At 42.7% G+C, this 17,207-nt stretch overlaps 1 protein-coding gene across 8 annotated transcripts in view; it reads left to right on the top strand.

The window, feature by feature from the left end:
* The window catches only part of KIF3B (kinesin family member 3B), a 44,879-nt gene extending 27,969 nt beyond the window's left edge, over positions 1-16,910 (top strand). For 5 of the 8 annotated variants that reach the window (XM_077872681.1, XM_077872682.1, XM_077872683.1 and 2 more), the window contains exons 3-9: positions 2,083-2,184; positions 2,607-2,729; positions 2,837-2,955; positions 9,416-9,529; positions 10,124-10,229; positions 12,448-12,626; positions 13,516-16,910. In XM_077872681.1, the coding sequence (XP_077728807.1) occupies positions 2,083-2,184; positions 2,607-2,729; positions 2,837-2,955; positions 9,416-9,529; positions 10,124-10,229; positions 12,448-12,626; positions 13,516-13,612 (840 nt within the window). In that variant the 3' untranslated portion in view covers positions 13,613-16,910. Of the gene's footprint in view, positions 1-2,082; positions 2,185-2,606; positions 2,730-2,836; positions 2,956-9,415; positions 9,530-10,112; positions 10,230-11,772; positions 12,400-12,447; positions 12,627-13,515 lie in introns of those variants that run through there. The other 3 variants (XR_013365146.1, XR_013365147.1, XM_077872686.1) reach the window with 3 other exon arrangements.
* Positions 16,911-17,207: the final 297 nt, after the last annotated feature.

Here is a 17,207-nt window from a genome sequence, read left to right on the forward strand (position 1 = left end):
GTGGAATTCCTTAATGTCAGATGCCACTTCCTCCCCTCCTTATTTCTGCACTTGAAGTGTAATGGGTATGCCCATGTTTGATGCACATGCTGCTTTTTAGGATCATGTCTGTTATTCAAGCCCAGGAATACCCAGACTCTTTAAACAAACTGGGTTATTTGGGCAATTCTTGGAGGACAAGTGGGGCAGGACTCAGTATTACCTCAAGGTTACTGAATCTCTTAAGACATTTTGTTTATGGGAAAATGATATTACTTCTGTTTCTCGAAATCTCTGGATGCTGTAAAATCATAGGACAAAAGTATTTTAGAGCTGGAAGGAGTGTGTGTGTGGGGGTGAGGGCAGTTAGTAATCCAGTCCAACCACATCATTTTGAAAGAAGAGGAAACAGACCCAAGGGTTCGCTGAAAGATGGCAGCAGGGATACTGTTAATTTTTAAAGTTTCTTAAAAGCAAGGTTATAGAGTTTTTGGATTCTGTGTTTTTCTTTTTTAAGATTTTATTTATTTATTTGAGAGAGTAAGTGAGAGAGAGAGAGTGCACAAGAGAGATGAAGGGCAGTGGGAGGAACAGACTCCCTGATGAGCAGGGAGCCCCATGTGGGACTATATCCCAGGACCCTGGGATCACGACCTGAGCTGAAGGCAAGTGCTTAACCAACAAAGCCACCTCGGCACCCCTTGATTTTGTGTTTTTCAGGTGCAAATCCTTCCAATGGCTTTCGTCACCATCTGAATGCTCACAGTGTCCCATCTGTTGAGCCAGTTCAGAGCTGTCTCCTAACTTTCTAGCCTAAATAGTCTCTGCCTATTGGACATTTCCAGAGATGGCCACGGCCACCCAGAACCTGTTCCTGCCTGCCTTTTCTCAGTCAAGCCAGACCCCCTAGGAATTATCCCTGCTAGCTGTCCCTTGCTCCCCCTTATAGCCCGGTCAGTCCCAAGGCCTCTGAATCCTGTGCCATCGGATCAGAACTCTTGCACCCAAACACTTTGCTCTCTCCCACCATTACTGCCCCAACCCAGGCCTGGATCCTCAAAACAGCCTCCTGGTGGTTTCCCTCCACCCGGCCTGCCCTTTTCCAGTTATTCTTCCTGTGGAGGGAGAAGAATGTTTCTAAAACACAAATCTGACCATGTACCCTATGCTCCAAGAACAGTCATTGGATCCCTATGGTTCTCAGGATCAATTTCAGTCTCTCTTAACAGGGCTTTGATGTTTTTAGATTGACCCTTGATTGCTTTGCCAACTTCATGCATCACCACTTCCTACCCTACCTTCTCACACATGATGTTTTTTTTTTTTTTTAAGATTTTATTTATTTGAGAGAAAGAGACAGGGCATGTGTGAGCAGGAGGAGGGGCAGAGGGAGAAGGAGAGAGTGAATCTCAAGTAGACTCCTTGCTGAATGAGGAGCCCAGCATGGTACTTAATCCTGTGACCCTGAGATTGTGACCTGAGTTGACATTGTGAGTCAAATGCTTAACCAACTGAGCCACCCCTGCATTTTTTTCTCTTAGCTAATTCCTATTTTTACTTCAGCACGCTTGAGATGGGAAGCTTTTCTCAATTTCCTCCAAAAGCCTGGATTCTCTTCCTCCCCTATGCCTCTCCCATATTACTCTTTTCCTCCTGATGGTGTCTGACTCCATAGGGTAAGAACCTGCTTACTTGTCTGTGGCCCTCAGTGGACTCTTCAGCTTTGTGATTTGTATTCAGTTGCATCTCTAGCACCCAGCACATAGGAGGTGCTCCATAGGTTTTAAGTAGGGTCAATACACTAAAACCAAAAAGAAAAAAAAAATTATTTTAAAAGAAAGCTGGAAAAAAAAAAAAGAAAGCTGAAATTCCTCTCTGCCTGGAGAAGCTGTATCTTCAGTGTTTCTAAGGTAAAGCCCCAGTGGAGCCACCTCAGCCCCACCCCAGTGATGGTAAGGACGCTGCTGAGCACAATCTGTTTTCCCCCAGAGTTCACCCCTTTGGCTTAGTCCCGAGCTCCTTATGTTTTACAGGCTGCCCTGTGAGGAGATATGTTCTGAGAGAGGTCATTCACGAGATGGATTCTACTTTTTTCTCACTCAGGCCATGGAGAGTAAGCTACTGGTTGGAGGAAAAAATATAGTAGATCACACAAACGAACAGCAGAAAATCCTGGAGCAGAAACGGCAGGAAATCGCAGAGCAGGTATCTCTTCATTCCCTCCTGAGGAGAACGGGCTGGGATGAGGTGCGCTAAAGCCACAGAGCAAGTATCTCTTGTATTAGAGGCTTTCTTTCTTTGTAAAGGTTTTATTTATTTGAGAGAGGGAGAGCGAGCGAGAGAGAGCATGAGCAGGGGGAGAGGCAGAGGGAGAAGCAGGCTCCCCGCTGAGCAGGGCGCCGAATGTGAGACTCTGTCATAGGACCCTGAGATCATGACCTGAGTCAAAGGCAGATACTCAACCCACTGGGCCTCCAGGGACCCCTCTTGTATTAGATTCTTCAGAGGGAATGAAAACGAGGTGTTCAGCCCCTTCCTAGTGAGAGACTGATCTGGATCACCCAGCCCTGTATTCTTATATAGACACGGTCTCAAGGCAAGCTGATGAATTTTGTGATGTTACTCAGAAACGTCGAGAAAGAGAAATCCAGCAACAGATGGAAAGCAGAGATGAGGAGACCTTGGAACTTAAAGAGACATACAGCTCATTGCAGCAAGAGGTGGACATCAAGACCAAAAAACTCAAGAAGGTATAAAGGAACGAGGCCAGGCAGAGGTGTCTTGTGGCTTGGGGGAAGGGCAGAACTTTGTTGTCGGGACGGCTCCCCTCCTCACCCACCTCTCCCCTTGGTCCCAGCTCTTCTCCAAGCTTCAGGCAGTGAAGGCAGAGATCCATGACCTCCAAGAGGAGCACATCAAGGAGCGCCAAGAGCTGGAGCAGACTCAGAACGAGCTCACAAGGGAGCTGAAACTCAAGTAAGTCTGGGCCCTTTGTGGCACCTCCAGCCACTTGCAGGTTTGTTGAGTAAGAAACATGTCTTGAAGACAGGGCCCCTGCCTACTTCTCCCCAACTCATGTTCTGCCGCCTTGTCTGTTTTCTGTTTATTCTGGAGAGAGTCACTTTCTGTCTCTGCATCCCATCTGTTAGGTGAATGACCAGATGATCTCTAAGTTTCTTTCCACCCTTACCTGCTTGAAGTTTTTAAAGGCTCCAGCCTCTGTTGAGAAGGGGGAATCTTTTATTAACTAGAGTTTTCTGAATGGTATAATGAACACCCACCACCCAGATTCATTATAAACAATCTTTTATCGTTTATCTCTCATAGAAATATTCTAAAACCTCATGTAACATTAACTTCCTGTTATTCTCACTCCTGCATATCTACATACATGATCATGATGCTGTTTTATTTTTTTTTATTTTTTTATTTTTTAATTTTCATTTATTTATGATAGTCACACAGAGAGACAGAGGCAGAGACATAGGCAGAGGGAGAAGCAGGCTCCATGCACCGGGAGCCCGAAGTGGGATTTGATCCCGGGTCTCCAGGATCGCGCCCTGGGCCAAAGGCAGGCGCTAAACCACTGCACCACCCAGGGATCCCCATGATGCTGTTGTAAAAGAATGCTTTACTGAGGTATAATTCACATAGCGTATGATTCACCTATTTTAAAAAATATTTTATTTATTTATGAGAGAGAGAGAGAGAGGCAGAGACACAGGCAGAGGGAGAAGAAGGCTCCATGGAGGGAGCCTGACGTGGGACTCGATCCCAGGTCTCCAGGATCAGGCCCTGGGCTGAAGGTGGCTTTAAACCACTGAGCCACTAGGGCTGCCTTGATTCACCTATTTAAATTAGTATACAAGTCGCCTGGGTGGCTCAGTTAATCATCCAACTCTTAATTTCAGCTCAGGTCATAATCTCAGGATTGTGAGTTCAAGCCCCGCATTGGGCTCTGTGCTAGGCATGAAGCCTGCTTAAGATTCTCTCTCCCTCTGCCCCTCCCCTCAACGCCCCCCCCCAATAAATAAATAAAGAATAAAATAAAATAAAATAAAATACAAATCATTTTTAAAAATGCATATTTACAGGGTTGTAAAATCATCACCACAATCTGATTTTATTTTTTTTTATTTTTTTAAATTTTTTATTTATTTATGATAGTCACACACACAGAGAGAGAGAGAGGCAGATAGACACAGGCAGAGGGAGAAGCAGGCTCCATGCACCGGGAGCCCGACGTGGGATTCGATCCCGGGTCTCCAGGATCGCGCCCTGGGCCAAAGGCAGGCGCTAAACCGCTGCGCCACCCAAGGATCCCCACACAATCTGATTTTAAAACGTTTTTTGTGTCCCCCTCCCCCTCCAAGGAAATCCTATACCAGTTAGCAGTCATTCCTTATTACTTGCCCCCCTCCAGCCCTAAGTACCTACTAATCTTCTTTCTGTCTCTGTAAATTTGTATATTCTGAACATTTCATATAAATGGTGTCTTATAATCAGTGGCCTTCTATGACTGGTTTCCTTCACTTAACATGATGCTTTCAAGGATCATTCATGTTGTAGCATGTCAGGACTTCATTCTTTTTTATGGCTGAATGATATTGGATTGTATGGATATATCACACATTTTGTTTGTTTATCAGTTTATGGACATTTGAGTTGTTTCCAGTTTTTGGCTATTATGCTGCTGTGAACATTCATGTACAAATTTTTATATGAACATGTTTTCATTTTTCTGGGATATATACCTAGGAGTGGAATTGCTTAAGTCATATGGTAACTCAGTGTTTAACATTTGGAGGAACTGCCAAATGGTTTTCCAGAATGGCTGCATCATTTTCCATTTTCTTTTTTTTTTTTTTAGTTTTTTTTTTCATTTTCCATTTTCACCACCAATTTTCCCACATCCTGTTGACACTTGTTACTGTCTATCCTTTTTATTATAGCTATCCTAATTGGTGTGAAGTAGTATCTCATTGAGGTTTTGATTTACATTTCTCTAATGACTAATGATATGGAATGTCTTTTCATGTGCTCTTTGTCCATTTGCATATCTTCTTTGGAGAAATGTCTGTTTAAATCCTTCGCCCATTTTAAAGTTGGGTAATTTATTGGGTCTTTTTGTTATTGAGCTGTAAGAGTTCTTCCTATATTCTGGAGACAAGTCCCTTATCAGATATATGATTTGTAGATATTTTCTTGCATTCTATGGGTTGTCTTTTCACTTTATGGTATTTTGTTTGCAGCACAAAAGATTTTAATTCTGATATAGTCCAACTTATCTATATATTTTATTGGTATTGTATCTAAATTTTCCTATTCTGGATATTACATATCAATTTATAATGGAATAGTATGGCCATTTGTGGCTGGCTTCTTTCACTTAGTATAGTGTTTTCAAGGATCATACATATTGTAGCACATATCAATATTTCATTATTTTTTATGGTTGAATAATATTGTATTGTATGAATGTACCACATTTTATATACCCATTCATCAGTTGGTGGAGCTTTGGGTGGTTTGTTTTTAGCTATTATGAATAATAACTGCTGTGAACATTTTTGTACAAGTTTTATTGAGGACTTATGTTTTCAATTCTCTTAGGTCATCTTAGAGTCTTAAAGTTTTAGGTCTTACATTTAGGTCTATGATCCATTTTGAGTTAAGTTTTGTATATAGTATGAAGTAGGGTTCCAAGTGCATTCTTTTGCATGTGGATATCCAGTTGTCCCAGCACTATTTGTTGAAAGGGTCTTCTCTCATTGTCTTTGCACCCTTTTTTTTTTTTTAAGATTTTATTTATTTATTCATGAGAAACAGAGAAACAGAGAGGTAGAGACACAGGCAGAGGGAGAAGCAGGCTCCATGCAGGGAGCCCAACATGGGACTCTATCCCGGGTCTCCAGGATTACGCCCTGGGGCGAAGGCGGCGCTAAACCACTGAGCCACCCAGGCTGCCCTGTCTTTGCACCCTTATTGAGAATCAGTTGATCATAAATGGAAGGGTTTATTTCTGAATTTTCAATATTGTTCCACTGATCTATTTTTTTGTCTTTATGCCAATACAGCACTGTCTTGATTACTATAGCTGTGTAGTAAGTTTGAAATGAGGAGGTATTAGTCCTCCAACTTTGGTGTTCTTTTTCAAGACTGTTTTTGACTATTTAGGATTTCTTGCATTTCTGTACACATCTTAAGATTGGCTTGTCAATTTCTGTGAAAAAGCCAGCTGGGATATTGATAGGAACTACATTGAATCTATAGATCCATTTAGAGAGTACTATCGTAACAGTTAAGTGTTTTGATCCATGAATGTGGGGTGTCTTATTTATTTAGATCTTCTTTAATTTCTGTTAAGAATGTTTTTAGTTTTCAGTGGATAAGTCGTAAACTTCTTTTGTTAAATATATAGCTAATAATTTTTATTTTGCTATTGTATATGGAATTGTTTTTCTTTTTAAAAAAATATTATTTAAAAAAATAAATATTATTTCTTTATTTATTCATGACAGAGAGAGAGAGAGAGAGAGAGAGAGAGAGGCAGAGACACAGACAGAGGGAGAAGCAGGCTCCATGCAGAGAGCCCGATTTGGGACTTGATCCCGGGTCTCCAGGATCAAGCCCTAGGCTGAAGGCGGCGCTAAACCACACTGAGCCACCCGGGCTGCCCTGGAATTGTTTTTCTTAATTTTATCTTCAGAATGTTTACTGCTAGTGTATAGAAATACAATTGATTTTTGTGTACACAGTGATATCTTTCCACCTAACAAAACTAACATTGGTTTCTTAGTGTGCTCCCATGCCTTGCCCATATTCAGATTTTATGGGTTTGTTCATATTAATATCTATATAAAGACCACATATTGCATTTGGTTATTATTTCTCTTCAGCTTATTTTAATCTGAAGCAATCCCTTTTCTTTTTTTTTTAATTTTTATTTATTATTTATGTTAGTCACACACAGAGAGAGAGAGAGAGGCAGAGACACAGGCAGAGGGAGAAGCAGGCTCCATGCACCGGGAGCCCGACGTGGAATTCGATCCCGGGTCTCCAGGATCGCGCCCTGGGCCAAAGGCAGGCGCCAAACTGCTGTGCCACCCAGGGATCCCTAGCAATCCCTTTTCTTTTTAAAACTTTTTTCACAGTTGGCTTATTGAAAAGCCAGGTCAGGCTATAGAAATATCTGAGTCTGGATTTTTTTTTTTTTTACTATTTTATTTATTTTATTTATTTATTCATGAGAGAGAGAGAGAGAGAGAGAGGCAGAGACACAGGCAGAGGGAGAAGCAGGCTCCATGCAGGGAGCCTGATGTGGGACTTGATCCGAGGTCTCCAGGATCAGGCCCTGGGCTGAAGGCAGCACTAAACTGCTGAGCTACCCAGGTTGCCCTCAGTCTGGATTTTAAATGAAAGCAAGCACTGAAAAAAAAAAAAGAAAGCAAGCACTGAAGCACTGGTTCTCAACCTTCGCTGCATACTGAAATTATATGAGGTGTTTTAAAAAGGCCTCACCCTGAAGATTCTGACTTAATTTGTCTAGGGCAGTGGTCCTTAAACTTTAGCAGGTACCAAATCACCTGAAGGGCCTGTTAAATATATATTGTGGGATTCCATAACCAGAGTCTGATTCAGTACATCTGGTATGGAGCCTGAGAATTTGCATTTCTATCAGGTTCCAGTTGTTGCTCCTGTTGGTTCTGTGAACACACTTTGAGAACCAGTGGTCTCTCATGAGGTCTGGACAAGATATTTTTTTAAGTTTGCAAGTGATATTAACATGCAGCCTGGCTTAAGAACCGCTGAGTTAATGGTTTCAACCAACAACAATTTGTCTGTAATGATTCTTTCATTAGGGGTTGCAAAATACTGTTTTTCTCCATCAGTCCTTCCACAACTGAGATTTTTCTTTTCTTTTTTAAAGGATTTTGTATACCCATTTGGGGCTTGAACTCACAATCCCAAGATCAAGAGTTGCATGACAGGTGCCCCTAGCTGGAATTTTTCTTTAAAGAGCTTTTCAGGGATCCCTGGGTGGCTCAGCAGCTTAGCGCCTGCCTTTGGCCCAGGGCGTGATCCTGGAGACCTGGGATCGAGTCCCACGTCCAGCTCCCTGCATGGAGCCTGCTTCTCCCTCTGCCTGTGTCTCTGCCTCTCACTCTCTTTCTGTGTGTCTCTCATGAATAAATAAATAAAAATATTTGAAAGAAAGAAGAAAGGAAGGAAAGGAAAGGGAAGGGAAGGGAAGGGAAGGGGGAAAGGAAAGGAAAAAGGAAAAGAAAGAGCTTTTCAGAGGGATTCTTTAATGACCAAGTTTTAAATTTGGAAAGAGCTCTTACAATTAAATGTGTCCTCTTTCTAGGTATGTGCACCTAGAAAAATAAATCAGAACAAAATATGTCAAAATATTAATAATAGCTACCTCTGGTTAGTGAAATTATATGTAGATGTATTTTTCACATTTCCTACTGTATAGATAGGACTTTTAAAATCAGAAAAAAACAAATATATGTCATAAAAAATAATTTCTTAAATGTTTCAAATAAAATAAATAGAAAATTCCATCTCTCTGAAATATTTTTCCCCAGGGAAGCCTTTTTCATTTCATTGTTATATCTCTTATTTATATCTTTTGAATAAACAGTGAGTCAGCCTCTTTCTCACGGTCAGTACCCTACACCTCTGTGGTGTGTGTTGTGTATCTTTCCCACGTTAATACCCCTTTGGTATTGTTCTGTCCTGAGGTTTTGAGAGTATGAAGGCAGAGATGTGGCAGGGGACAGTCATCACTATGGAGAGACACAACCCAGTGGGTTCCAGTTTCACTGTTTGCTATGTTCCCCAACACTTCTCAGGCTGAGACTCTTCTCAAGAATGGTCTTTACTCTCAGTGGTCTGAGGGACTGAAATCCACTCAGTCTTTCTCTTTGTCCTGGTTATGAGAGTGGGAAGTTTTCTAGCTTGGGCAACAATCCATGGCATCAGAAGAAGGCCGTTTAATTTCTAATCCATTTTCAGCATTTTGGAAGTTCATATGCTGGGTTGGCAGTACCAGTGGGCCCCTAGAAGACACTTCTGTTAGCACATGTTCACTCTGGTACAGCGTGAGCCTGGCCACTTGTCTTCAGTCTCTTCACCTCCTCAAGCTGCTCCTCCTTGGGCAGAAGTGACCTCCCTAGAGTTCTAGAGCAGCCCACCATCAGCACCTGTTGTATCTAAGAGGGCTGACTTCTCTGTCTCAGGCAGGGACCAGGTATCATTCCTGTCTGTACCCTAGCTGTCTGTCTGATGGTAGGCCCATAGTGCTTGCCCTGTGAGTGTTTGCTGAGTGGCTTGACTCTCATCTAATGACTCCCATGCCTAGTATAGCCAGTACTCCACTTCTGTTCTTTCTCCACCTGTGTCCACTCATGTATGTGTGCTCTTACAGGCATCTTATTATAGAAAACTTCATCCCTTTGGAAGAAAAAAGTAAAATTATGAATAGATCCTTCTTTGATGAAGAGGAAGATCATTGGAAATTACATCCTATAACCAGACTGGAGTAAGTCACTATTGATTTTAAGGTGGGGACGAGAGGGAAAAAATAAGCTAGACTTAGCCCAAGGGGTATGGTAGGATGTATTGTTAGGAATTGGGAGACTATCACAGTGAATTCACAACCTTTCCCAAGTTCCTGCGTTTTTGCCTACTGAGCCGTCAAATGAAGCATGCTAGGCCAAAGGAGGGGCAGTACCCAGACGGGTGTCATATCGTATGGCAATCTGAAACAGCGTGGAGGAGGATTTCCAGTCTGTCTGGGTCTTGCTGGAATAATGGGAGAAGGTCGGCCAAGGATGTGGGGGTGGGAACATTAACAGCTCAGCTTTGCGCCTGCCATCTAAGAACTGGATGATGACTGATCCCTTCCAGTTTAAGAGAGAGGCATGATGTTCACATTTGAATAAGAATGTGACTCATACAGAAAATATAAGCAGTTCTTTACCCATTTGCATGGCAGCCCTCAGTCCAGGGAGTTACTAGGTTTAGGTTCTGTTTAAATAGGCTCAGTGTCTTCTGACAGATGGTTCCACAGGACGGTCCTGGGACTGTGGAACACACTCCAGCCAGGGCTTTAACCACTGCAGTCCATTTCCAGGAATCAGCAGATGATGAAGCGGCCAGTCTCAGCTGTGGGGTATAAGAGACCATTGAGCCAACACGCAAGAATGTCCATGATGATTCGTCCAGAGGCCCGATATAGGGTGAGAAGATCATCCTTGTGTTTCTCTCCTATCTCTTTTCAAGGAGTTTAGATTTATATAAACCCTCAGGCACCATTCTGCAGAGTTCGTATCTTGACTCTTTCCAGAGGTTCCTGAGGACATTTATATTAACATAACAATTATAACAAAATAAGAAATAAATATACTAAGTAACAAAAAGAACAAATAATTATGAAAAAGAAGGTAAAATAGAATGAGATTTAGAAAATTAGGACTAGGAAAGAGGAGGGTACAAATATACTGTCGATAATGGCTAGTAAACATCAACATGAATCCTGAAAATGGCTCTGTGTGAAGGCTGGAGGGAATGTAGTCATGTAATGACAGGAGGTGGAGATAAGCTAAAGAACTTTGGCTACTTCCATTTAACGGAATGTGGGTCAGTCAGGTTGTTATTTAAAGTGATGTAATTGAGGACTACTGACCCAAACATATTTTACAATAATAATACTGTGCAAGTTTCTACTCATAACTACTTGCTGTATGCTAGGCATGTACTCAGCACTTTATTGCTTCTCTAATTGAACCTTCCTACCTCCTCTGTGTAGCAGGTCCTATGGCTTAGTAGGTAGCTGGTAAGTGGATGAACCAGGAGACACAATACATTGTTAAGTTATAAAACAATCGGTATTAGACATTTACATATGAAATTTAAAAAGCTGCTGCAAAATGTGTCAAAATGTGAACTGATTATCTCTGGTTAATGGAAGTGTACTCAGTTTAAATTGCCTTCTTTTTGCTTATCTGTATTTTATTTTATTTATTTTTGTTAAAGATTTTATTTATTTATTTATTTATTTATTTATTTATTTGAGAGAGAGAGAGTGTATGTGCACGAGTGGAGAGGCACGGACAGAGTGAGAGGAAGAAGCAGACTTCCTGCTGAACAGGGACCCCAACTCGGGACTCAATCCCAGGAACCTGAGATCATGACCTGAGCTGAAGGCAGACAGTCAACTGAATGAGCCACTCAGGCTCTTCATCTGTATTTTATAGTAATAGGGAATCTGTGGGTTTGGAGTTTTTTTTGTTTTGTTTTGTTTTGTTTTGTTTTGTTTTGAGGATAGATTCTCATGTGAAACATTTAATGTGTTTTTGAGTCTTCCTTGGCCACCAAAGGAGAGCAGATTGGGATTAATTAGTCCCTCAGGTGCTATTCTTCCTGGTGTTGAGTTATTTAAAATAAAGGAAACAAAGCAAAAAAAATCACAATAGGGGGCGCTTTCTGTAGTGGAAGGTGAATAATGTATCAGGGTCCTCATAAGCATTTTCCTTGAAGTTTCAGAGGGTGCATCTCTTGCCCATTATTTCATGTCTCAAAACAAAAACGTGATTTCAAAGCCTACAAATCAAAATGTGTGGATTTCCAGGGGGCTAACCTGATCCAACGGTAGAATTTAAAGCAATGGCTCTCAGAAGTTTGTAGCAGTGGACCCGCTCCATTAAGAAAAATTTTAGGCAGCATCTCAATATATAAAATTGATTGATGGAGCCACTCCATCTCTCCACCTTCTCCCTGCAGTGACCCTTCTGCCCCCTCTGGACTTGACTGGGTGGGAGTTGCTGAAGGAGGAGATGTGTACCATGGCTGTTCTTCCCTCTACTTACTCATCTCAGTATGTAGGAGCCAGGGAAAGGCCCACCACAGGCTATCAAGTGAAGAAATCCAGCCACAAGGCCAGTTATGAGGCAGGGCCCAGTATGATTTATAAAATATGGTTACAAGACACACACTGCCACATGCCTTCCACATATGTACTCCCTACCTGCCTCCTTCCCTTGGCCACCAGAAGGTTCATGAGAACTGCTGTAGGTGGTGAAATGGTCAGTGATTAATATCTTCTTATTTATATCTTTTTGTGTTTTCACATTGACTGCAGTAAGTGGGTTCTACTTATTATTTTCCCCTGCTTATTCCCCTTAGGGTATAATATATGTTCATTGTTTAAAAAAAAAAAAAAACACACACAAAAAACACTTTTTTAAAAAAGGAAATAGAAGAAAGCCAAGAGAAAAGATAAAAACATCTGTATCCTCACCAGGAAAAAGTTATAAAACCGTGTCACTACAGGCGCTTGGTAGGCTCTGAGTAGCAAGAAATGTGCAATTCTGTTTTTTGGAGGGGGTCAGGACTGCTTGTTCTCTCTGTCTGATCGATCAGAGGCCAGCCTGGCTGGTTATGGCTGTGCTTCTGCAGGCAGAAAACATCGTGCTGTTAGAGCTGGACATGCCCAGCCGGACCACCAGAGACTACGAGGGCCCCGCCATTGCTCCCAAAGTTCAGGCTGCACTGGATGCGGCTCTGCAGGATGAAGATGAGATACAGGTGGACGCATCATCCTTTGAAAGCACTACAAATAAGAAATCCAAGGCCAGGTGAGTGGCTTTTGATGGCCTATGGCTATGCAGAACATGCTTGAACAAGGACAAATAAAGGTAAAGGTTTGTCAACACTTTACGGAACACACCAGAAAGTATTGCCATGTTACTCCTATGTGTATTCATATATTCCACAAATATTTATGGCTTGGGCATCATGTCAAATCTAATGAACACTGGAATGCTTGATGTGCCCCGGGTCCTATCATGAGGAGTATATGTTCTGGTGAAATAAAGGATAGTTCTTTGGTCCCTACCAGGTACTAGGCAATTCTAAGTGCTTTAAAAAAATTCTCTTAATGATGTCTACACAAACTTGTAAATATTACCAGTAACCCCATTTTATAGATTGGAAAACTAAGTCAGAATTTTACAAAGTAGCCAAGTTTAAGGAAGGAAGTACAGAGCCAGGGTTCAAACTTACGTGTGTCTAAATCCACAGCCCAGGCTCCGAGCCTCAGTGCTGAATTTACCTCATTTAAATAACCCATTGAATTATCAAGTACTTAATGTGGTGCTAAATTAGAAACTCTGCCTTATTAAACTTTGGATTAGAAACTTAAGGACAACAAATAGGTGAAAACCAAAAATGGAATGCAAACAGTATTTTTTACCAATTCAGAGAAGATAGTCAAGATCCGATTTAAATGGAAGGACAGTGGCTGAGAAGCAGGTTCCTTCCCTGAGGTGTCATGCCTGGGTTGGCAGGTTGTGTTAGCCATGCACAGAGGATCAGGCTATGCCAGTCTGGTGGTTTTACAGTTGAAAGTATACTGGCTTTCAGGCCACTGAGGAAAGGCTAAGGGTACTTGTTGAGAAAAGAACATGATCTGTGTCAGCAACAGAGATGGGACATGACATGTAAACATGTGCTTGACTCTTGCAGGCCTAAAAGCGGAAGGAAGTCGGGATCCTCCTCCTCTTCCTCAGGAACCCCTGCATCTCAGCTTTATCCACAGTCTCGAGGGCTGGTTCCAAAGTAAAGCCAGCTCCTCCTCTCCCAGGGTGTAAATAGCATTTGCCTTCTGAGAGAAGAGACGAGCAAAAACCTGCAGAGAGGACTTCAAGCCCAAACTCAGAACCGTGCCCCTGGGGAGAAGCTATGGCCTCTTTGCAGATTAACCACCATACTCTGGTTGAAGCGTGCTGTCCTAATCTGGCACGCTGTGACTCTGGGAAATGTCCTTTAATTAGCATCTCAGAAATGCATGGGTAAGGTAAAGTGTGCTAGTCGAAGTGGAAAGCAAGAGAATGACCAGTGACCTTGCTTCCCTTCTCCCTTGCCTCCTCTTCTTCCTTCCCTCGCCCTCCCTCCCTCTCCCCTCTCCTTTTCTAGCCTGTTCTTTGTGCCAGGCTCCTTTCTTGTTGAACAACGGGGCAGAATCAGGAGTCACCTGAGCAGGACCCAGTCTTCGGAGCCTCAGGATAAAATGACAGTGAAGTTGAAAAGTAAAAGCCCTAGAATTGAATAGGTGCTTGTTCCTGTCGGTAGAATGAGAATTCTCATTTGGATCCAAGCCCCCGATAGGCTTGATTGGCCTTTGGGATCTGCTGAATAAAGAAATGTTTTCCAAGAATGTTGGAAGCAATAGAAACAACATTCCCTTTGCCTCCTTAGAGAGTTCAGGGAAATAGCTTCTTTAAAACCTTAAAACCATGACCATAAAGCCGTAAATCTGTAAGCTGATGCCATGTCCATACACTGTGTCACTTTACTCTTCATTTGTCACCATCTTTTCCCTTGCAGACATCCTCTGAGTGTCCCTGCCTAGGCCCATCCTCTGCCCCCAGAGCATGCTCAGTTGTGGGCCTGTTTTATGAGAAAAGAGACTGGCTCTGCTTTCTTTGATGGGACAAGAGTCAGGGGAATGAGACATACAGTGGCACTTTTGAATTCCCCATTCTGTTCCCTGTTTGCATGAGGGTGATTAGGCAGTGCAGAGACAGAGACGTGGGACTTGGGAGCGGTGGGAGAGGAAGATATAATGAATGAGAGCGAAGGAGTCCTGTCTGCCAGCAGAACACTCACCTGAGGTTAGATCTGTGGCTCCCTGTGGGCAGAGCCAAACATGGTGGCCAGAAGTGGCCGCACCATTGAACAAGCTCAGAGGAGAGAGTTAGGAATTCCCATTTACATACACTAGTTTGGTTCATAAGTTTTAGTTCGTTGTATTATTGAAATTCAGAGCTTCATTTTATGTTGGTCATTAGGTGAATGTTGCTCACTTTTCCTCCCCTAGAGAAACTCCTAAGTGTGTGGGTGTGCAAGCACAATGGTGCCTGTGTTTTTTGAGTGTCCGTGTGTGTCTGGAAGAGAGAGACCAAGGACTTGCCCAGTGTTAGAAATACACTAACGTGCAGTTTTGCCTTTGTCTGTATTAAAGGCCCACTGAATGACTGATCCAGGCTAGAAGTGCTCCCATGTGAGTGTCTGAGTCCATGAGCCAAGCCTGAGGGGACAGTACGAGTCCCTAGGTCTGCCATACTGGCGCACCTTGCTGGCACGGTGCCTCAGGAAGGTGGCGACTCAGGTGGGCCTTGAGTTATAGTTTAACTCCGCTGCTGAGTTCCCAGGGCACATTTCTGGATCAGAACCCATGGGAAAGAGGGGGTACCAAGTGCAATGTCTTAGCATTCTACAAATGGAGATCTGGCATCTGGCAGCTTATCTCCTTTTTAGTTACCATTCTTTCTGAAACCCAGAGCCCTTTTCAGCAATTCCCAGAGCATAATGGAGCCTTCCCTCATCTTTCTTGGGATCAAACCCTGCTTCATATTTATTAAGAACTTACCTGCTTGAACAGGAACCAAATGATGAGGTGGATAGTCTGAAATGATTATCTGCCAGTTACACCTGCCTCTTGCACCACATTCCCTCAAAGCTAGTCTGAATTCCATAGGCTGAAAATATTCATCTAGCAAATCAGAACTGAACACTGCAGATAACACCATACCTTAATACCGATGTCTCAAGGTGGCTATTCTGAGCAAGGGTGGTTGAGTGACCGTGGAACTTTTCTAAGGGCAGAAAGAGAAAGCCAAGTGGGCAGGCAGGGTTATTAAAACAGGCTTGCCTTATACACAGCTGTGTTCGTCCAGCAGTCCGTGAGAGCAGATAAACAGCTGTGAGGAGGTGGAGCTATCCCTCCCCAAGCAGTCTCTGGTGCTTTTCTTCTCTCAAAATGGATCCGATAAATATTTGAGTAGAGCAGACAGGAGCATGGCTTACTGCTACCAGAAAGCTGCTGCTTTGGGCTCTGAATTGAGCCAAATGTGTAGAGGACCGACCTGGTTTTCATGTCTGTAGTCACGCTAGAATGTTCCAAGCCATCTGAGGGTCTTCATGCAGGAGCAGCCAGCAGAGTCTGGAAACAAGTCTGAACAGGCTCTAAGAAGATCACCTGGGAGAAGGAGTTTAAGACTGTGTGTGCAACCTTCATCGAGCCCCTTTTTGCTCTGATCAATAAGAATGTATGTATCTGCCTTCATATTCTAAAGTCACCTGTCTCCCAGATCCCTGGATTCAGACCCCAAGGCCACAAATCCTAGGCATGAAGCACTTTCTTAAGACTCTGACCTAATGTTGGATTGTTCCCCATTGAATGCCTGCATGCTGCTTGAATTGTACCACCCACACCTCCATGACCAAGGGCGTCAGAGAGTTCTGCAGTTCAGGCCTAGGCCACTCTCTGCTTTTCCTGTCTGACTCTTGTAAGTCCTCCCTCACTGAATGTAGAATTGTTGCCGAGTTTTTGAGAAGTGTTGATTCCCTGTTAACATGGGGTATCAGTTCTGCCTCACATTTCCCACTTACAGTCGAGGCTCATTGCAAACAACACCTTGGGCCATCTCAACACCATCCGTGGATGAAAATGGGGCTATTAATATACACTCTAAAAGCCATAATCAAAATGCTCAGAGGGAACTGGATAAGGACAGTGGGCCTGGCTGTTGTCTACTGCGCATGGTTTTGTCTGGTACTGTTTGGAAATCTGCCACCTTCTCCCCGCCCTTGTTATTTTGAATGAAATGCTTTTGAGGTTATTTATGAAAGGAGTGATCCTGGGGCAGGCAGGAGGCAGTGGGCTTTATGGCTCTTTGGAGTTACTGTTGAGCTTGACCTTCTCTTTGGCTACTTTTAGACAAAGAATATGCCAATACTTGGGCTCTAAGTTTTACAATTGATATTTATTTGTATCATCTCTTTGTCTAGGAATGTAAAAGTGACTCTAAACTAAGATGTGTAATAAAAATCAATCAGATTTATTGTACCTACAAAAAGGTGTCCTTATAAATGACTAACACTTTTGAAAATGACATGCCAGTGGCTGACATGTGCCACTTTCTTTAAACATTTAAACTTTTCTAGTGAAAGGAGGGTGGGAGTGGAAAATGAAGACTGAGTTGGGATGCTGGCATTAAAAAAAAATAGCAATAAGGTAAAGGGACATAAAATGAAGAAAGGGTGACAAGGGCTTTTCATGTGTTTCTGTGGGGGTTCCTGAGATAGGCCTGGGCAGCCGGCAGTGGCATTTTTTTGAACTTTTGTGTTTTGGGTTCAAAATTTCTTTAAGTTCA

The sequence above is a fragment of the Canis aureus genome, chromosome 26 (assembly GCF_053574225.1).
Source record: "Canis aureus isolate CA01 chromosome 26, VMU_Caureus_v.1.0, whole genome shotgun sequence".
NCBI lineage: Eukaryota > Metazoa > Chordata > Mammalia > Carnivora > Canidae > Canis > Canis aureus.